The sequence below is a fragment of the Salvelinus alpinus genome, chromosome 17 (genome assembly GCF_045679555.1).
Source record: "Salvelinus alpinus chromosome 17, SLU_Salpinus.1, whole genome shotgun sequence".
Taxonomy (NCBI): Eukaryota; Metazoa; Chordata; class Actinopteri; order Salmoniformes; family Salmonidae; genus Salvelinus; species Salvelinus alpinus.
In genome coordinates, this window is record NC_092102.1 from 30856277 (window position 1) to 30878761 (window position 22485).

Here is a 22485-nt window from a genome sequence, read left to right on the forward strand (position 1 = left end):
TAGGTTGCCATTTTCCAGTTTGGTTTGTGGGTTATTGTCTATGTGAGGTTGCATGTCTGCACTCAGTGTTTATAGCGTTCACGTTTGTTTTGTTATTTTGTATAGTTTGTTCAGTGTTCGTTCAGTGTTCTTTCTTTATTAAAAGAAGATGGATTATCATCACGCTGCGCCTTGGTCTCCTCACTACGACGATCGTGACGAGAATTATTTCTTTCAGCTTTTATTTCTTTCATCACATTCCCAGTGGGTCAGAAGTTTACATACACTCAATTAGTATTTGGTAGCATTGCCTTTTAAATTGTTTAACTTGGGTAAAACATTTTGGGTAGCCTTCCACAAGCTTCCCACAATAAGTTGGATGAATTTTGGCCCATTCCTCCAGACAGAGCTGGTGTAACTGAGTAGCACGCTTTTTCCGTTCTGCCCACAAATTTTCTATGGGGTTGAGGTCAGGGCTTTGTGATGGCCACTCCAATACCTGGAAATTGCTCCCAAGGATGAACCAGACTTGTGGAGGTATACCATTATTCTTCTGAGGTCTTGGCTGATTTCTTTTGATTTTCCCATGATGAGTTTGAAGGTTGTCCTTGAAATACATACACGCCTTTTTCTCCCGGATTTTGTGGTATCCAATTGTTAGTAGTTACTATCTTGTCTCATCGCTACATACATACGTACGTAGGTAGGTATGGGCTCGGGAGAGACGAAGGTCGAAAGCCATGCGTCCTCCGAAACATAACCCAACCAAGCCGCACTGCTTCTTAACACAGCGCACATCCGACCCGGAAGCCAGCCGCACCAATGTGTCGGAGGAAACACCGTGCAACCGTGCACCTGGCGACCTTGGTTAGCGTGCACTGCGCCCCCGGCCCGCCACAGGAGTCGCTGGTGCGCGATGAGACAAGGACCTACCGGCCAAACCCTCCCTAACCCGGACGACGCTAGGCCAATTGTGCGTGGCCCCATGGACCTCCCGGTCGCGGCCAGCTGCGACAGAGCCTGGGCGCAAACCCAGAGTCTCTGGTGGCACAGCTAGCGCTGCGATGCAGTGCCCTAGAGGCCTCCAAGCTGTTTAAGGACACAGTCAACTTAGTGTATTTAAACTTCTGACCCACCGGAATTGTGAAATAATCTGTCTGTAAACAGTTGTTGGAAAAATTACTTGTGTCATGCACAAAGTAGATGTCCTAACCGACTTGCCAAAACTATAGTTTGTTATCAAGAAATTTGTGGAGTGGTTGAAAAACTAGTTTTAATGACTCTAACCTAAGTGTATGTAAACCCCTTAAAAAAATCTAAAACAAAAAGCAGTAGAGGGTAGACAAGAAAAATGTAAAAACAGACACTCCATTACCCTTTTTACACTATCCTGCTGAAAATGTACTACTTTGTATATTTTATTTTCGCACTGTCCTTTCCAAGATCCAGTAGCTATGGTGGATGTGTGTATCCATTAAAGTACAGCTCGGCCGTGTGAAAAGGGTACATGTGATACAGAAACCTAGCTCCCTGAATACATCCGATATGTGAGCTATATACGATGGAAGAAAAACATGTAGGAAGAATGCTCACTTGGAGGGAATAGAGAGAGGCTCTGAAAGAATCTATCACAGCTGAGAAAACCAAAAATTGGAGGTTTGCCTGCGAGACCAATGCATCCTTGCACAGCTCCTACATGCTTTGGAGAAAATATTTATATTTTAGTCAGCTTTGTTCAATTGAATTCTTCATAATATAAAATAATGCCACGGTATTCTAAGCAAATCTTGTCTGCTAAATAAACTAGTGTAGCCCACAGCAATTTGGCATAGCCACATCAGGACCTAATGTAAGGACAACTCAGAGTATGCTATTCTTTTCTTCTGAAATAGACAACATTTTCTTCTTATCATGCTTCTTTAGACCTGTCTAAAATAAATAATGGATTTTTTTGTGAAAGTGTAGGCTATATCACATGGATTTATTAAACTTTTTAAAATGTAGCTGTTGCAAAGGTCTGCATCAGTGGCTTGTAGGCTATGTGTGGATGCCAGGAGATGCTAAATGTGTTTATGTTCGTTAACGGTCAATTCCCGTGAGACCGACAGTTATTTGCTTGAAAAATCACTGGCTGACGAAATTTCGTGACCCCCACAGCCCTAGTCCTTCCTAACTCAGTTGCCGGAGAGGAAGGAAACCGCTCAGGGATTTCACCATGAGGCCAATGGTGACTTTAATGTCACAGCCTGATCTGTTTCACCTGTCTTGTGATTGTCTCCAACCCCCACCAGGTGTCTCCCATTACCTCATGTGTATTTATACCTGCCTTTTCTGGGTCAGTACGAACTGGCCATGACTATCACGGCTCAGGCTAAGACCCAGATGCAGATTGCTTCAGTCTGGAGAAGTTCGTGGCGGAGTTATGAAAAGAGTTCTATTCTCCATTGTCCGGGAGAGAGGCTGCTCATAAGCTGCTCCAACTACGTCAAAACTTCCGTAGTGTGGCAGACTATGCAGTGGATTTTCGCACGTTGGTGGCTGAGAGTGCATGGAACCCGGAAGCCCTGTTCGACACGTTCCTTCAAGGATTATCGGAGGAGATTAACGACGAGCTCGCAGCCCGGGAGCTGCCCATGGACCTCGACTCCCTCATAGCCTTGACCATCCGAATCGATGGGCAGCTACGGGAATGTAGGAGGGAGAGGGGGTGTGTTCTCTGTCGCCCTCGCTCGTCCTCGAATTCCACCTCGCCTCCGAGGAATCCTGGAAATCTCAGAAGTCTACATTTACGAGAGAATCTGGTGTCACCCGAGTTCCCTCGGAAATCACAGAGGGCTGTCGACTCGCCTTCTCCGGAGCCCATGTATCTGGGCAGAGCTAGATTGTCTTCCGCTGAGCTCTTACGCAGACTGAAATCCAAGAGCTGTCTGTATTGTGGAGCTACGGGACATTTCTTATTTACATGCCCATTAAAAAAACAGGCTCATCAGTAGGTACGAGTACACTGGTGAGCCGTACGGGGAGTTTCCAATCTCTCACTACTTGTAACCCCCTCTATGCTACCCTGTTGTGGGGAGACCAGTCCAAATCCGTGCAGGTGGTCATTGACTGGGGCTGACGAGAACTTTATGGACACTACCCTGGTGTCGGAGCTGGGTATCTCCACTCAACCCCTTTCCATCCTGATGAACGTCAGAGTGCTGGATGGGCACTCTATTGGCAGAGTCACCCACAATATGGTTCCAATCAAACGGCGAGTGTCAGGGAACCACAGTGAGGCTATGCAGTTTCTGCTCCTGGGGTCTCCTCATGTACCCATGGTTTAGGGGTTTTCATGGTTCCAGAGGCACAACCCCCTAATCGACTGAGCTACGGGTTCCATCATGGGTTGTAGTCCGTTTTGCCATGCACATTGTCTGAAGTCGGCACAGCCTACCCCAGGACATCTCCCGGCGGGCTTGGGTAAAGCCTCTGATGTCTCCGCCGTTCCCGCGGAGTACCAGGACTTACGGGAGGGTTTCAACTCAACCGTGTCACATCTCTTCCTCCGAGTCAGCCCTATGACTGTGCAATCAACCCTCGCCTGGGCGCACCGCACCACCTCGGGGGTGACTTTGTTCCTTGTTGGGTCTGAATATGAATGCGATGGAGGGGCACATTGAGGACTCTCTCGCTGCAGGGATTATGCGTCTATCTGCACCCCCCCCCCCCCCCCCGCACCCTGCGTCCGTGTATTGACTACCGGGACCTTAATGACATTACGGTTAAAAACCCTTACCCGCTACCACTCATCTCCTCGACTTTCGAGCCTATCCAGGGAGTGGTCTCCACGTTGAACTTTTGGCATGCCTACCATCTGGTTCGGTTACGGGAAGGAGACGAGATGGAGGACAGCCTAGCGGGCACTATGAGCACCTGGTATGCCGTTCGGACTGACCAACGCTCCCATAGTGTTCCAGGCCCTGGTCAATGATGTGCTCCGTGACATGTTGAACCGATTTGTGTTTGTCTACCTCGACAACATCCTAATTTATTCCCGGTCAGTTCAAGAGCATGTCCTCCATTTCCGACAGGTCCTCCAGCGTCTCCTGGAGAACCAGCTTTTCGTGATGGCGGAGAAATGCGAGTTCCATCGCTCCACCATCTCCTTCCTAGGATACGTCATCGCTACAGGAAATATTCAGATGGTCCCTGTCAAGGTGAGAGCGGTGGTAGATTGGCCTCAACCCACATCCAGAGTGCAGCTGCAACGTTTCCTGGGGTTTGCTAATTTCTACCGTTCTCTGCACTCACCTATCCCAAGGTTCCATTAATATGGTCTCCAGCAGCTGACCGGGCGTTCTCAGACCTCAAGCAGCGATTCACTACAGCTCCCATCTTAATCCATCCGGTCCCGTCCCGTCAGTTCGTGGTGGAGGTTGATGCCTTGGACGTCAAAGTGGGGGCAGTCCTGTCCCAGCATTCTGCCTAGGACCAGAAGCTGCATCCCTGCACCTTCCTTTCCCATCGTCTTAACCCCACTGAGAGGAACTATGACGTGAGAAATCGAGAATTGCTCGCAGTTAAGATGCTGTCGGAGGAGTGGAGGCACTGGTTAGAAGGGGCGGAACATCCATTCTTGGTGTGGACGGACCATAAGAACCTGGAATAGTTCCGCACCGCCAAGCGCCTCAACTCCAGGCAGTCGAGATGGGCCCTGTTATTCACTCGTTTCCATTTCACTATTTCCTACCGCCCAGGGTCCAAGAATGTGAAGTCTGAAGCACTTCTCACGTGTGTACAGCCCCGCTACTACTCCATTGGACCCCAAGACCATCCTCCCTACTTCCTGTCTAGTGGCTGTTATCATCTGGGGAATAGAGAGTCTGGTCCGCAAGGCGCAGTGTTCCCAGCATTCCTCGAGACTCACCTGTTATCCTGGCTCCCGTCGGACCTTGGCTTTGGACCCCAAGACCATCCTCCCTACTTCCTGTCTAGTGGCTGTTATCATCTGGGGAATAGAGAGTCTGGTCCGCAAGGCGCAGTGTTCCCAGCATTCCTCGAGACTCACCTGTTATCCTGGCTCCCGTCGAACCTTGGCTTTCATCAGACAACGTTTTTGGTGGCCCATGGTTCCTGAAGTCTCCGCGTTCGTTGCCGCCTGCACTTTGTGTGTGCAGAACAACAAGCTCTGGCTATCCTCCTTTAACCACTCCCTGTTCCTCACCGCCCCGTTCCCATGTACCCTTGGACTTCGTCACGGGTCTCCCTCCATCAGATCGGTTTTCCAAAGCCTCCCATTTTATCCCCCTTCCTAAGTTGCTCTCAGCTAAGGAGACGGCCCAGCTCATGGTGCAGCACGACCTCCGGATCCATGGACTTCCGGTCGACATGGTCTCTGATCGTGGTCCTCAGTTCTCATCCCGGTTCTGGAAGGCGTTCTGCACCCTCATTGGGTCGTCGGCCAGCCTGTCCTCTGGTTTTCATCCCCAGTCTAACGGCCAGTCGGAGCAAGGCAATCAGGACCTGGAGATGACTCTTTGTTGTGTGGGTGGAATATGCCCGCGATACCCTTCCCTGTTCTGCTACTGGTCTCTCGCCTTTTTGAGTGTTCACTGGGATATCAGCCCCTGCTCTTCCCGGAGCAAGAGGTCAGCATACCTGTTTCCCGGTAATTTAGATTACGACTCTTTGCCTGCCTTGACCTACCGATTGCCTGTCCCTTGTACTGTAATAAACTCTGACTCGTACTATCCGCCTCCTGTGTCTGCATCTGGGTCTTAGCCTGAGCTGTGATATTTAAAGCAGTAACTGAGTTTAATGGCAGTGATAGGAGAAAACTGAGGATGGATCAATAACATTGTAGTTACTATTTACCCCACAATACTAACCTAATTGACAGAGAGAAAAGAAGGAAGCATGTACAGAATACAAATATTCCAAAACATGCATCCTGTTTGCAATAAGGCACTAATATAAGGGCACAAGGCGAGACCCAAATGCAGACACAGGAGGCAGATGGTTGAGCTCTGATATTTATTATACCAAAAGGGGTAGGCAAAAGTCAGGTTGGGGACAGGCGAGAGTTCATAAACCAGGTCAGAGTACCAGGGGATAGGCAGGCTTGAGGTCAGGACAGGCAGAGTGGTTAGGCAGACGGATTCGGCGTCAGGACAGGCAAGGGTCAAAACCAGGAGGGCTAGGAAAGAACAGAGACTGGGAAAAATAGGAGCTAGGAGAAATGCTGGTTGACTTGGCAAAACAAGACAAACTGGCACAGAGAGACAGGAAACACAGGGATAAATACACCGGGGACTAATGGGGAAAACAGGAGACACCTGGAGGTGGGTGGAGACAATCACAAAGACAGGTGAAACAGATCAGGGCGTGACAAGTAAAGTAAAACTGCAAAACATTTGGCAAAGAAATGTACTTTATGTCCAGAATACAAAGCTGTCCCGCATAATGTTGAAGACACAGCAGCTGACATCACATTATGAACATCAGACTCTCTCTCAAACTAGTGCAATTAGAATTGCAGGAACCAACAGCCTGAGGCCGTGCCTTGAATCAATATAACCAAATGCCCTTTACAATATTATTTTAAATAATCATGACTGAATTGAAGTAAGTACGCCTACCTCGTCATGTTCGTAGTGTCTGTCTGTACTTACCCACGCCGGACCAGACTGGGAGCTGAATGAGAGGCCATCATTGTTTTTCCCCTCATCCTCAAGAGCTAAAGCAAAAACACCACATGGTCATATTTTAACACAATTGTACTCATTGAAAGGAATGTATAAGACAGACATCAGCATTCAAGACACTGCCCGTCACTAAAGTGAATAATTACTACAAGGTCAAATGCCATCTCCAGTATCTCTCCTTCCTCCTGGAAATCAACCTTCTAGGACTCATTTTTCTTTGCTGGCAACTGAAGATTCCAGGTTGTCATCTCCTACTGCCTTGCTCTGCTCTCCTTGCATTTTCAGCTCCTGTTTTTAACGGATTGAGAGAACCTGTCAGAAAAACTTGTTACAGTGGCAAATTAGATGTGACAAGACTCAAAGGAAAAATTCACCAAGAAATGTGGTGCCCCAAAGCCTTGGAAACAAACACAAGGCTGTTCAATTTAATATAGAGTTGATATGGTTCCCATTGACATGGCTCCAATCCAGGTATATACTCTTATTCTTTCATGTAAATCAAGTCTTATAAAATACCTTTATCCACTCCTCAATGTCATTATCAAACACTTTATTTGGCTTCTTTTTCTTCTGGTTGTAAAAGTTCAAGCCATCAAGATCGTCGGATTGCTCTAAGGATTTGAACAAAATTACAATATTGTCAATTCAAGATGGTCTGCTGTATCACCTATCAGAACACTACTGATATTGGTCTTATTGTGTCCTTTCCAATCATGACAGATCAGTGGTCTAAAAGAGCGGGAAGTCACTAATGGAACATTTCCTGTTTACTCTGTTCCTTGGCCTTTTCTCAATTGGATTTGCTCAACTCCTGCATCCTCTCTCCTCCATCCACTCTGGCTTCCCTTTGAAAAAGGTCAAAGGTAATCTAGGAGAATCAACAAGGAGAGAGAAAGTGACCGAAAATGCACTTGTATGAAATGAGACTCCTTCTCCAATCACGCGTCATTAGGCAAATTACGTTTATAGGGTGGAATCCCAAAATAAATATATAAAGTGATAAAAACTAAATGTAGCTAGTTGTGCAACACATTTTACAGATAAAAGGATAAGCAACGTATCGTTTTAAAATATTTACATGCTTTTTCTATTTCGAGAAAACTATTGCTGATTCAAAGTCGCAGATTTCGCAGATTTCAAAACTTACCAGTTTCTGGTTCACGGAGGAGAGTGGAAAGAGGACAGAGGACAGACTTTTGCCCAAATGAGAAAAGGCCCTTGTTTCCACGTTTCCTCTCCTCACATCCCTGTGACATTTTGAGTAGGAAGTGTGTGAAGGATGGAAGGAGAGGACAAAATAATTTGAGGAAAGACCATTGAGATTCAGCCATAATTCTTTGTCAGGTGTGAGCCGTCCTACCTTCCTTCCTTCGAGATTGTCCAGATTGAACTTTCTTGCCTCATTCAAAACAACTGGGAACTGGGAACTCGAAAAACTCATACTTCTGACTTCAGTGCGTTCAAATCAACTAGGAACTCGGAAAAAAACAAGCGATTTGAACGTTCATTCAACTTGGAATTCCAACTCGAGAACTCTGGCCTCTTTCTAGAGCTCCGACTTTCTGACCTGAAGATCACTGATGTCATGATTTGACCTTGCATTTTTCAGAGTTCCCATTTGTTTTGAACGTGGCATCTGTCCTCCCCACCATCAGGTTCCACCTCCTTGGCCTCCACCTGCTGTGTGTCCTCTCCCACTCTGTCTCCACTGTCTTCTTCCAGCATGAAAGGCTTCTTATTCTTCTTGGTCATGTTGGGGTCGAATATCATCTGATGCGAGAATTAAATCAAGATGATTAGCTTATACCCCGTGTGATTTAAGACAAATAGCTATGTTCGTTGATAAACATATTTCCAGTCCTCTGAGACTAGTTACTGCTGGTACAATGTTTACATAGAGAAAACATTGACATACACACTGCTAAAATATGTTTCACAATTCTACATAATGCTTAGCTGACATTTGGTCACTGTATTGAAAACATGATTCATATTTTCATTAGCTAGCCCACTAGCCAAACTCTTGATACTGGGCAGCAGGTAGTCTAGTGATTTAAGAGTGTTGGGCCAGTAACCAAAAGGTAGCTGATTCAAATCCTCGAGCCGGTTAGGTGAAAATCTGTCGTTGTGCCCTTTAGCAAGGCACTTAACCTGAATTGCTCCTGAAAGTCGCTCTGGATAAGAGCTAAATTACTAAAATGTAAATGGTAGGGAAAGCCTTGTCGGCTGAGGCCGAAAGTCATTCCACAACTAAGATCGCCACCGGGGTGTATTTATTAAGTATTGCAACGATTAAGTAAAATCGAAAATCGTTTACCGTTTAATTAAAACTTCTTATGGCTGCAGGGGCAGTATTGAGTAGCTTGTATGAAAAGGTGCCCAGAGGTGCCCAGAGTAAACTGCCTGCTCCTCAGTCCCAGTTGCTAATATATGCATATTATTATTAGTATTGGATAGGAAAAACTCTGAAGTTTATAAAACTGTTTGAATGATGTCTGTGAGTATAACAGAACTCATATGGCAGGCAAAAACCTGAGAAAAAAATCCAACCAGGAAGTGGGAAATCTGAGGTTTGTAGGTTTTCAACTCATCGCCTATCGAATACACAGTGGGATATGGGTCAGTTTGCACTTCCTACGGCTTCCACTAGATGTCAACAGTCTGTAGAACCTTGTCTGATGCTTCTACTGTGAAGTGGGGCCGAAGGAGACGGGAATGAGTCAGGTCTATCCTGAGCTGACCATGCTCTGACCATGCACGTTCACATGAGAGGGAGCTCTGTTCCATCGCACTTTTGAAGACAATGGAATTCTCCGGTTGGAACTTTATTGAAGATTTATGTTAAAAACATCCTAAAGATTGATTCAATACATCGTTTGACATGTTTCTACTGACTGTTACGGAACTTTTTGACATTTCGTCTGTTTTTAGTGAACGCGCTTCCTGACTTTGGATTTGTTTACAGAACACGCTAACAAAAATAGTTATTTGGACATAAATGATGGACATTACTGAACAAAACAAACATTTCTTGTGGGAGTCCTGGGAGTGCATTCCAACGAAGATCAGCAAAGGTAAGTGAAGATTTATAATGCTATTTATAACTTTTGTTGACTCCACAATTTGGCGGGTAACTGTATGGCTTCCTTTTGTGGCTGAACGCTGTTCTCAGATTATTGAATATTGTGCTTTTGCCGTAAAGCTTTTTTGAAATCTGACACAGCGGTTGCATTAAGAACAAGTGTATCTTTAATTCTATCTAAAACATGTATCTTTCATCAAAGTTTATGATGAGTATTTCTGTTATTTGATGTGGCTCTGCAGTTTCTCTGGATATTTTGGAGGCATTTCTGAACATGGCGCCAACGTAAACTGATGTTTTTGGATATAATTATGAACTTTATCGAACAAAGCATATATGTATTGTGTAATATGAAATCCTATGAGTGTCCTCTGATGAAGATCATCAAAGGTTAGTGATTAATTTTATCTCTATTTCTGCTTTTTGTGACTCCTGTCTTTGGCTGGAAAAATGGCTGTGTTTATCTGTGATTTTGCGGTGACCTAACATAATCGTTTGTGGTGCTTTCGCTGTAAAGCCTTTTTGAAATCAGACACTGTGGTGGGATTAACAAGAAGTGTATCTTTAAAATGGTGTGAAGTACTTGTATGCTTGAGGAATTTTAATTGTGAGATTTCTGTTGTTTGAATTTGGCGCCCTGCACTTTCACTGGCTGTTGTCATATCGATCCCGTTAACGGGATTGCAGCCCTAAGAAGTTGAACCAAACAGAGAAAACGTAATGAAACGGTGAGGGACCTAAATTAATTTGTCCAATAGGAACTCTGGTTTTCGTTGCAAAACGTTTTCCGTTTTGAGTGAAAGTTTTCCAACAGACTCGGCACAATGAATACACCCCTAGAGTGTAATCATTAGTCCAAATAGTTCAGGTTTGCAACTTAAACAAGAGTTTCTATTGGACATATTCAGGTAAGTCCCTGTTTAGTTTGCTTCCGTTTTAAAAACGTTTGCAACAGAATCTGCAGAATGAATTCCCCCCTGGTTTAGATTCTTCCAATAAAGAAGAGTATATACACAATGATAAGAAGTGACATTTACCTTGTCTTCTGACATGTTTGTTGAAAGAACAAGAACGATCTAGAACGTTTTTTATCCCCCATCAGTCTTTACTGAGGGTCTCACTAAGCAGAAATGTCTTCCATCAGATTAGGGGCAGATTAACAATGCTCAAGTGCGGACTAATGTAATGACGTAAAGATTAGCAATGTTGCTAAAATCCCGAAATTTGTGCGAAAGCGTTGAGTTGATAAAAATCTGTCTGTTTAACTAGAGAGATCTGTTTTTTTGCGTGGGCTCTGTTTCAATCTACCGCATTCGCCGATGTCGGCCTTATGCATTTGTTGTGGAAAGTGGCAGAGCTACAGGGATGTTTGTTAGACCAGGAGACATCCAGAAAATTGGTCTTCTCATGAACACATCTGTAGCTTCAGAACGGGTTGGCCTATAAACTAATGACTCACTAGCAGGGTTAAGGTAGTTTTAATTTCTTACTGGTACGGGACACCCAAGTGCGTGCATGCATTTTTTTTATACTACAAAAATTACACGGTAGCCTACTCTGCTGACACGGACAAACAATGTCTGACACAAATACAAGATTTTCATTTATTTTATTTTATTTAACCTTTATTTAACTAGGCAAGTCAGTTAAGAACAAATCATTTTCACAATGATGGCCTACTTGTAAAGCCCCCCTGGCCAAACCTCTGCTAACCCAGACGACGGCTGGGCCAATTGTGCGCAGCCCTATGAGACTCACGATCACGGCCGGTTGTGATACAGGCCTGGATCGAATCCAGGTCTGTAGTGACGCCTACGATAAGTACTGCTTATCCCTGACAGTCTGCCTTAGACCGCTGCGCCACTCGGCCACAGTGACGTCCATCTAACCTGGAGGAGGAGATTATCGTCCAAAAACAAACAGAAGTGGCACTGACCCAATGACAAAAACAGTGAATATGCACACTCAGCGGGGATAAGGCCCATGTTCTCCGCTGGAGCCAATAAGATAGGCTGCTGTTCGCTCAATGAAGTTAAGAATTTTGATAACTAAGAGACAGATTGAAGTCTTTTCATTGTCATATCATTACAGCAATAGTCATTTGCTTTTCAAACAGTATTTGTGCGATTTGTATTCTTAAGTATTGCGATATGCCTGGCTGGGTCTCTCTGCTTATCCCTGACAGTCTGAACTCAACAGTCATCAATTTGGTTTTTGCAGCGCGAAGTCCCCAAAGTGTGGGGCCTTTTGACTGCAGGCTGTGTGATTTAAAACAATCAGCAGCTTTTTAAAATGTTTAATTTATAATTGTTTATAGCTAATGATCCTCAGTGGCCAAATCCTGCATTCTGGTGTAGTAGCCTATTTTGAATGATTTTATTTATTTCTGTATAGACAAGAGTAAGCTAATTCGGTTATAGGCGTATAATTTTGTCATTTTAATTACATTTACTTTGGGGAAAGCTTAGCTTCCCCTAGCCTTATGGACACGCCGCCTATGCCTTTTAATGTGGCATAAACACAACCAGTCATGATGTTTTCATCTGATTGTCAAACAATCACTTAACAAAGGAGTTCCTGTAGGCTACCCTCGCACATTCTTCCACTGACAAAATAATTTCAGGCCCAATAGTGCACTGTGCACCTGCAATTTGAGGAAAGGAAAGAGACTTTTACAAAACACCTACGTGTATTGCAATGACATTCTGAGATTGTCATTAGGCTTACACTTGTAGCCTGAAATTATTCATCCATTATGGAAGCCAAAAGGTTCAAACACGTCTTAACACTTGTAATTATAATTTTTCACTTGCTTTTTTGAAGTGTCAAATGTGATTTTTTTTTACATGTTTTTTTCACCTGTCCAGTTTGGTTTACAGGTGGTTTGAATGATTGTCATTATAATTTTCACTTGCTTTTTTCAAATGTCATTTTTTGTTCCGGGTAAGACAATTTGATAATCCACTGTTGTCCACTCGTGCCTTAGTCTCGGCCACTCATCTCCGCCTTGTCCGGGAGTGTCTCGGCTACTCGTCTCCACCTTGAATTTTTTTTGTGTTCTCCTCAAACCTCAACGCAGCTTGGAGCTTATTTTTTGGGGGGGGGGTATTTGGTATTTTATTAGGATCCCCATTAGCTGTTGCAAAAGCAGCAGCTACTCTTCCTGGGGTCCACACAAAACATGAAACATGACATAATACAGAACATTAATAGACAAGAACAGCTCAAGGACAGAACTACATACATTTAAAGGCACATGTAGCCTACATATCAATGCATACACACAACTTATCTAAGTCAAATAGGGGAGAGGCGTTGTGAGGTGTTGCTTTATCTGTTTTTTTTAAACCAGGTTCGCTGTTTATTTGAGCAATATGAGATGGAACAGAGTTCCATGCAATAATACCTCTATATAATACTGTAAACATTCTTGAACTTGTTCTGGATTTGGGGACTTTGAAAAGACCCCTGGTCGCATGTCTGGTGGGGTAGGTGTGTGTGTCAGAGCTGTGTGTAAGTTGACTATGCAAACAATTTGGAATTTTCAACACATTAATGTTTCTTATAAAAATAAATGATGCAGTCAGTCTTCCCTCAACTCTTAGCCAAGAGAGACTGACATGCATAGTATTAATATTAGCCATCTGATTACAATGAAGAGCAACATGTGCAGCTCTATTCTGGGCCAGCTGCAGCTTAACTAGGTATTTCCTTGCAGCACTGGACTGCACGACTGGACAATAATCAACACTAGACAAAACTAGAGCTTGCAGAACTTACTTTTTGGAGTGTGGTGTCAAAAAATCAGACCATCTCTTTATTATGGACAGACCTCTCCCCATCTTTACAACCATTGAATCTATATGTTTTGACCATGACAGTTTACAATCTAAGGTAACGCCAAGTAATTTAGTCCTCTCAACTTGTTCAACAGCCACACCATTCATTACCAGATTCAGCTGAGGTCTAGAACTTAGGGAATGATTTGTACCAAATACAATGCTCTTAGTTTTAGAGATGTTCAGGAACAATTTATTACTGGCCACCCATTCCAAAACAGACTACAACTCTTTGTTAAGGGTTTCAGTGACTTCATTATCTGTGGTTGCTGATGCGTATATGGTTGAATCTTCAGCATACTGTACATGGACACACATGCTTTGTTTAATGCCAGTGGCAGGTAACTGGTAAAAATAGAAAAGAGTAGAGGGCCTAGAGAGCTGCCCTGCGGTACACCACACTTTACATGGTTGACATTAGAGAAGTTTCCATTAAAGAAAACAACCCTCTGAGTTATATTAGATAGCTCTGAATCCACGATATGGCAGAGGTTGAAAAGCCATAACACATATGTTTTCTCAACAACAGGTTATGGTCAATAATATCAAAGGCTGCACTGAAATCTAACAATCTTATTATCAATTTCTTTCAACCAATCTTCAGTAATTTGTGTCAGTGCAGTACATGGTGAGTGCCCTTTTCTATAAGCATGCTGAAAGTCTGTTGTTAATTTGTTTACAGAGAAATAGCATTGTATTTGGTCAAACACAATTTTTCCCCAACAGTTTGCTAAGAGCTGGCAGCAAGCTTATAGATCTGCTGTTAGAACCAGTAAAGGCTGCTTTTCCACTCTTGGGTAGCAGAATTACTTTGGCTCAGATCCAGGCCTGAGGACAGACTTTCCTCTAGGCTCAGATTAAAAATATGACAGAAAGGAGTGGCTATAGAGTCAGCTACCATCCTCAGTAGCTTTCTATTTAAGTTGTCAATGCCAGAAGGTTTGTCAATATTGATTGCTAAGAATTTTTCACCCTCTCCCACACTAACTTTACAATATTCTAACTTGCAATGCTTTTCTTTCATTATTAGTTTTTTATGCATGAATACGATGGCTCACTGTTCGTTGTTGGCATTTCCTGCCTAAATTTTCCCACTTTGCCAATGAAGTAATCATAAAAATAATTGGCAACATCAAATGGTTTTATGATGAATGAGCCATCTGATTCGATGAAAGATGGAGTTGAAAACCAAACGGTTTCCAGTCCATTTGCAAATTTTTCATGCGGCTGACATGCAGTAATGTTAAATAAAGGTGTAATGGCCTATAGTTTTTTGGGCATGTTGTATTAATTGTGAAAGGCTCACGTTTTACCAGTACAGTGTACCTCCACTATTTTGCCGGGACGCCGTACACCCGCCAATACTGCCTTACTTTCACCCCTCCCCACAAGTGTCACAGGACTCATCTAAAGGTAACCTGTTAGGATGTAGTTTTGTGTCCCCAAAAATTGGATTAAATGTGAACGGAAAAAAAGTACAAATAATTCCTGACCTTCTTACATCTCCTATATAGAAATAGTGGAACATTGAAGTTATACTTTTTAGATAAAACTATACCAAATATATTAACGTCACCAAATCATTGATTAAAACACACTGATTTGCAATGAAGTTCTACAGTAGTCTCAACAGCACTCTGTAGGGAAGCACCATGGTGTCGCCGGAGGACAGCTAGTTTCTGTCCTCCTCTGGGTACATTGACTTCAATTCAAAATCTAGGAGGCTCGGGGTTCTCACCCACTTCCATATACTTTCAAAGTGATTTTGACAAATTCCGGAGGACATCCTCCAACCTATCAGAGCTCTTGCAGCATGAACTGAAATGTTATCCACCCAATCAAAGTTTGAATCTACAACTGAAAGCATAAGCTACAGCTAGCTAGCACTGCAGTGCATACAATGTGGTGAGTAGCTGACTCAAAGAGACAAAAACAATAGTTGAACAGTTAACAAATTAAATTATTCAAAAATGAAGGCGAAGCAAGAGAGCTATATTTCAATTTTTTTTCACTTCACTTACTTAGCGAATGCAGCTAGCTAGTTTAGCCTACTCAAACAACCAGCTCGATCAAAGGGATCATGCTGTTTATATGTAGCTGCTATGAAAGTGAACTGTGTTTGCATGTGATCAGGGGTGTATTCAGTCTGCAGATTCTGTTAAAAAACGCTCGTTTGCAACTTTTAGACTAATGATCACACCCTAGATCAGCTAGATGCTGGCAATATTGTGCAAGACGGTATTGAATGTGTCATTATCTTTCACCCCGATTACTAAAATGTATCTCAACCTGTGCAACTACGTTGTAAACTTTCATTCATAGGCTAGGTTGTAGCTACCTAAAAATGTATCATGTAGTAGCCTAAACCTATCCATGTTTCAATGAGCTGGGTGAATGGAATATGAATGATAGTCATCCAATATGCTGTAATATAAATAAGGCCATGCTCATGAAAATGTTTTATCGTCCTCCATCTTAAACGACACCAACTGACAATGATTGCAAATGAGACACATTAACCAACATTTTACAAACACCTGAAAATTATTTCAAACTAATAAAATAAAGATTTCCTACTTTATTTATTCACAGATTATCTTATTGTTTTGTACACTGATGCCTAACCAAGAAAAACAACCTGAACCACAAAATAATCAACAACTTTAATTATTTTCCAAATAATATTCTCATCTGGACAATTAAACCATAGAAATGCAAACATGCTTATCCTTGTGAATATTTTTTTCCTATGTAAAAAATGTACAGTGTGTAAAAAAAACAACTAAAAGTAATCCTCAAACCCCAAATGTTGATACTGTATCTACTAGTCTAATCATTACAAACCATGAAGTCTTTTTTTCCCCCCTGCAGTTAATATGGTGATTCCCCCCCCCCAACCTTATACAATTCAAAATGAACCCTTTCAGAAATGACACAGACAACAGAACTGGTTGGGGTTCATCATTTCTCTGGAGCTGTGCAGTGTATTAAGTTTTTCCCTCATTGCATGCTTAGCACAACATGAAGAAAACCTTCTGTGACAGCAAAAATATTAATTATTTAGATATTTACATCAAATAGCAAGGGTCACATGGTGAAGATGCTTAGTAGATGGGAATCACCTAAATGTTGATAGGGGAAAAAATATGTAAAACAACATTTCAGAATAACAATCCAGAAAATAGACCATTCTAAACATTACCATGAGAGCATGCTCATATTTCCATCTTATTTTGGGAGCAACTACAAACAAAAAGTAAAGGTGAATAAATATATCCAGCCCACACCCACCACACCAAATGGTAAATATGTTTAAGTCGGAAGAAGAGACATTGCAACGCCCATGTATTAAAAACAAATGTTTGCCTTTCAGTGAAGTTCATAGCATCAAAGACAATAGAACAGTTCAGTGATATTACAATCACTGCCAAACAATTATGTTCAAACTTTTTGGTAGAAATTTCCAAAGACATTTTCTGAACTTCCTCTTTTCATGGAAGGCCATGGTAATCTTTCTCTGGTTTTGGGCTGGAAACAGAACCTACAGCATTGGCCTTTCTAGTGTTAGTTTTAGAAGATGGTTGGCTCTCGGACACAAAACAACCATATTCAATTAGTCCTTTCTTCCCCTCTACAACAGGTGGTGTCAGTAATGCAACTAGTTAGCCTCCATCGCCCAGCGCTGTAAGTCCTCCATGTCATGCTCATCTTCATCCTCCTTCTTGGCTAAAAAAAACAAGTAGGCATGCAAAAATTGTGAATTACTTGTGTAAAAGTTGCAAATATAGATGTTTTATAGCAATTAAGGACAAGAGATCAAGTAGTTATTTCATGTACTGCTGGGATAGTAACCATGGGATAAAATGTTCCATTGGAGAAATCACATGTTTTATTGCATATTACAAAGGACTCACCAGGTCTTGAGGGTAATGAAGTAGAAGGCACATTGGGTAGAGGCACATTTTCTGTCCCGCCAATCTCCAGCAAGTTTTTGTCCAATTCCTCTTGTTCCAGCTCATCCAGCTCTGCTAGAAGTTCATCCTATGATGCAAGACAATCAGAACATCCAGGCTCTGTGATATCTGGTCAACTATTAAACTAACAGCACTGATGAAAGCCAAATCAAGAACAATGTTCAGACAAGTTCATGTCACATACCTCATCAAACTCATCTCCAAAGCCTGCAGGTTTCGAGATGGCATCTGAGATCTCTTGTGCTAGCTCCTGCTGCTCAGTGATGTCTTGCATCAAGTCATCTACTTTGTCTATGTCCCTAAAACACAGAGATAGATGGAACAGAGCGATTTGAATTAATACAAGAGCTGTATGAGTACTTGACCAAAGCTAATAAACAAGTAGTGTGCCACCGCTTACATGTTTTCATGGGCAGCCTTCATTGCCTTGGCAGCAAAGCCCATGTTCTTGAGCACTTCAGTGTTGGTGTTGGCATTTTCCAGTGCCTCTCTCTGGAACTCAATGGTGGACAATGTGCCATCAATCTGGGTAAGCTGCTTCTCATACCGCTTCTTCCTTTTCAAGGCCTGCAGGGCCGCTTTGCGTAGTGAAAACGAAAAAGAGGTTAGTGGGTTTGATTCCTGGGACTACCGGTACATAAAATGAATGCACACATGGTTAAGTCATTTGGATAAAAGCATTGGCTAAATGTCATTTAATGTTTGTGATGGAAACCTAGCATTTGTCGTAAAGAACATGGGAAATAAAAACTAGCAAACATTGAGTCACTGTGTAGGTAAAATAGGTTTAGAGGATTAAAACACTACATGAGAACACCATGATCATGATCAAAGTCGATTTATTGGGGGCGTGGTTAGTATGTGAAGACAGTGGAAGTGAGTCATGGTCACAGTGTTTCTGAATGCCCAGGACTTTAATGTGAGTAAATGCGTAACCACTCACTATTACATCAAAAGCCTATGTTATGAACACCACTGTCAGTGAAGAATGCTAGAAGTCACTTGGAGCCTCTATCAGTATTAGGTAACTAATCATCACTACAGGCCCTATAACAGGGTGTGTTGGAATCCCAATGATTTAAATGTCGGGAAATGAATGCCCCCTTCCCTTCTTTTGACAAGCAGGCATTGAGTGCAAATTCATGACTCACAAAATCCCCCAGTCACACGATGCCATTTGACAAATGTTGGTTCACTAGCTGTTGGTGTAGCCAGACCTACACTTTTGATACCAGTCACACAGAACGTTCCATTAAAAAAACGGGTATAATACATATTAGTTGTTCTACAACAGTTGGTGCAACGAGGTAGGGCGAGATTGGCAACCTGACTATGCAGTGACAGGTGTGGTTTTTCGGAAAGTTAGCTAGCTTTCAGCTAGCTAACAAATCAGGCGAACTTTAACGTTAGTTAGCTAGCTTAATTAGCTAGCCAAGTTAGACAACAATCGTGAAAATTCATATGTGATGTTAGTTGGCGACTCACCCCGTTTGTTTTTAGTTCCGTTTTTCTTCGCAGTAATGAGTTCCTGGTCAATCTTTTTCTCTAGAAAATCCTGTTTCTTCGTTAACATTTCCTCGGTCTCTCGGAGCTTCTGAATCGCCTCTTGTGCACTTGGTCCTTTACCTCCTTTGCCCCCACCGCCGAACAACTTCCCAAACACGGACATTCTGAGATTCTAAACTATATAGCACTAAAGGTCCTTTTAAAATGTTAAACGCCAATAGGCGATCGTGTCACTCTTCTCTCTCTGGCCTGATTGTTGATATTTCTTACTTCCTGGTTTAGGCCGTATGACGTAAAATTATTGTGGGTGGTGTTCCATGGTGCTCTACTGCCACCCTCAGGATGCACGAGGCAGCAAAACACCAAAGCATGGTCTGCAGACCTTTTTACTGACATTCAAAAACAGGGAAAATCCTCCATAAATAACAATCACCCACTTTTAAAAAACAAACAAATACATACATATCATTGTAATATTTAGATATTACAATATATCATATTATAATATTAAGACACAGTGACCGTACATACATATCCTAACCAGAAGCCATGGATTACTGGCAATATCCGCATCGAGCTAAAGGCTAGAGCTGCCGCTTTCAAAGAGCGGGACACTAATCCGGACGCTTATAAAAAATCCTGCAACGCCCTCAGACGAACCATCAAGCAGGCAAAGCGTCAATAAAGGATTAAGATTGAACCATACTACACCGGCTCTGACGCTTGTCGGATGTGGCAGGGATTGAAAACTATTACGGACTTCAAAGGGAAACTCAGACCCGAGCTGTCCAGTGACGCGAGCCTACCAGACGAGCTAAATAACTTCTATGCTCACTTCGAGGCAAGCAACACTGAAGCATGCACGAGAGCACCAGCTGTTCCGGACGACTGTGTCATAACGCTCTCGGTAGCCAATGTGAGCAAGACCTTTAAACAGGTGAACATTCACAAAGCCGCGGGCCAGACGGATTACCAGGACGTGTACTCAAAGCATGCGCGAACCAACTGGCAAGTGTCTTCACTGCCATTTTCAACCTTTCCCTGACTGAGTCTGTAATACCTACATGTTTCAAGTAGACCACCATAGTCCCTGTGCCTAAGGAAGCGAAGGTAACCTGCCTAAATGATTACCGTCGGTAGCCATGAAGTGCTTTGAAAAGCTGGTCATCGCTCACATCAACAGTATCATCCCTGATACTCTAGACCCATTCCAATTTGCATACTGCCCCAACAGATCCACCGATGACGCAATCTCAATTGCACTCCACACTGCCCTTTCCCACCTGGACAAAAGAACACCTATGTGAGAATGCTGTTCATTGACTACAGCTCAGCGTTCAACACCATAGTGCCCAGAAAGCTCATCACTAAGCTAAGGACCCTGGTACTAAACACAGCTGGATCCTGGACTTCCTGACGGGCCGCCCCCAGGTGCTAAGGGAAGGCAACAACACGTATGCAAAGCTGATCCTCAACACTGGGGCCCCTCAGGGGTGCGTGCTTAGTCCCCTCCTGTACTAACTGTTCACCCACAACTGCGTGGCCAAACACGACTCCAACACCATCATTAAGTTTTCTGACGACACAACAGTGGTAGGCCTGATTACCGACAACGATGAGACAGTTTATAGGGGGAAGGTCAGAGACCTGGCAGTGTGGTGCAAGGACAATAACCTCTCCCTCGATGTGAGCAAGACAAATGAGCCGATCGTCCGGGGGTATCATCGGTTGGGGCCACAGTGTCTCCTGACCCATCCTGTCTCAGCCTCCAGTATTTATGCTGCAGTAGTTTATGTGTCGGGGGGCTAGGGTCAGTTTGTTATATCTGGAGTACTTCTCCTGTCTTATTCGGTGTCCTGTGTGAATTTAAGTATGTTCTCTCTAATTCTCTCTTTCTCTCTTTCTTTCTCTCTCTCGGAGGACCTGAGCCCTAGGACCATGCCTCAGGACTACCTGGCATGATGACTCCTTGCTGTCCCCAGTCCACCTGGCTGTGCTGCTGCTCGTTTCAACTGTTCTGCCTGCGGCTATGGAACCCTGACCTGTTCACCGGACGTGCTACCTGTCCCAGACCTGCTGTTTTCAACTCTCTAGAGACAGCAGGAGCGGTAGAGATACTCTTAATGATCGGCTATGAAAAGCCAACTGACATTTACTCCTGAGGTGCTGACTTGCTGCACCCTCGACAACTACTGTGATTATTATTATTTGACCATGCTGGTCATTTATGAACATTTGAACATCTTGGCCATGTTCTGTTATAATCTCCACCTGGCACAGCCAGAAGAGGACTGGCCACCCCCCATAGCCTGGTTCCTCTCTAGGTTTCTTCCTAGGTTTTGGCCTTTCTAGGGAGTTTTTCCTAGCCACCGTGCTTCTACACCTGCATTGCTTGCTGTTTGGGGTTTTAGGCGTGGTTTCTGTACAGCACTTTGAGATATCAGCTGATGTAAGAAGGGCTATATACATTTGATTTGATTTAATCGTGGACTACAGGAAAAGGCAGGCCGAACAGGCCCCCATTAACATCGACAGGGCTGTAGTGGAGCAGGTCGAGAGTTTCAAGTTCCTTGGTGTCCACATTACCAACGAACTATCATGGTCCAAACACACCAAGACAGTCGTGAGACTGAAAAGATTTGGCATGTGTCCCCAGATCCTCAAAAAGTTCTACAGCTGCACCATCGAGAGCATCCTGACCAGTTGCATCGCTGTAAGGTGCCACAGAGGGTAGTGCGTATTGCCCAGTACATCACTGGGGCCAAGCTTCCTGCCATCCAGGACCTATATAGTAGGCGGTGTCAGAGGAAAGCCCAAAAAATTGTCAAAGACTCCAAGGAGAGTTACCGAGGCAATGTGCGGGGGTACAGGTTAGTGTTCTCTCTGCTACCGCACGGCAAGCTGTACCAGAGTGCGAAGTCTAGGACCAAAAGGCTCCTTAACAGCTTCTACCCCAAAGCCATAAGACTGCTGAACAATTAATCAAATGGCCACCCAGACTATTTACATTGACTCCCCCCATTTGTTTTTACACTGCTGCTACTCACTGTTTATTATCTATGCATAGTCACTTTACCCCTACCTACATGTAAAATTACCTCGACTAACCTGTACCCCCGCACATTGCCTCGGTACCGCTCCCTTACACCTGTATATAGCCTCGTTATTGTTATTGTGTTGCTTTTTATAATTTTTTACTTTAGTGTATTTGTTAAATATTTTCTAAACTCTTTCTTGAACTGCATTGTTGGTTAAGGGCTTGTAAGTAAGGTCTAGTAGACCTGTTGTATTCGGCGCATGTGACAAATAAAGTCACACGTTAAATGCCTTTCTGAGCATCACACAGTGTGCCAATTAATAAGGATATCTGCTTGAAACAGCCTCTAAATGAAAATGACTTTACATTCTCAAATAGCTGC

The 22485-nt window shown here is 43.3% G+C and overlaps 1 protein-coding gene and 1 pseudogene across 1 annotated transcript; both read right to left on the bottom strand.

Annotated features, from left to right (window-relative positions):
* Nucleotides 1-6142: 6142 nt before the first annotated feature.
* LOC139541861 (eukaryotic translation initiation factor 2 subunit 2-like) lies at nt 6143-10799 on the bottom strand (annotated as a pseudogene).
* Nucleotides 10800-16230: 5431 nt separating this feature from the next.
* LOC139542737 (charged multivesicular body protein 4b-like) lies at nt 16231-19430 on the bottom strand. The gene is made up of 5 exons (XM_071348525.1): nt 19046-19430; nt 17961-18138; nt 17745-17859; nt 17501-17627; nt 16231-17312 (listed from the first exon to the last, which is right to left on the bottom strand). The coding sequence occupies exons 1-5, from the start codon at nt 19227-19229 to the stop codon at nt 17245-17247; spliced, it is 672 nt and encodes a 223-aa protein (XP_071204626.1). The 5' UTR covers nt 19230-19430; the 3' UTR covers nt 16231-17244.
* Between the last annotated feature and the right edge of the window lie 3055 nt (nt 19431-22485).

What these genes read in the sequence shown, in the direction of transcription:
- LOC139542737 (XM_071348525.1), bottom strand. Translation starts at nt 19,229, where the DNA reads ATGTCCGTGTTTGGGAAGTTGTTCGGCGGTGGGGGCAAAGGAGGTAAA. An exon ending in TTGGAGATGAGTTTGATGAG is followed by an intron (nt 17,628 to 17,744) that starts GTATGTGACATG and finishes CTTGCATCATAG; the next exon opens with GATGAACTTCTAGCAGAGCT. An exon ending in TTCATTACCCTCAAGACCTG is followed by an intron (nt 17,313 to 17,500) that starts GTGAGTCCTTTG and finishes TGTTTTTTTTAG; the next exon opens with CCAAGAAGGAGGATGAAGAT.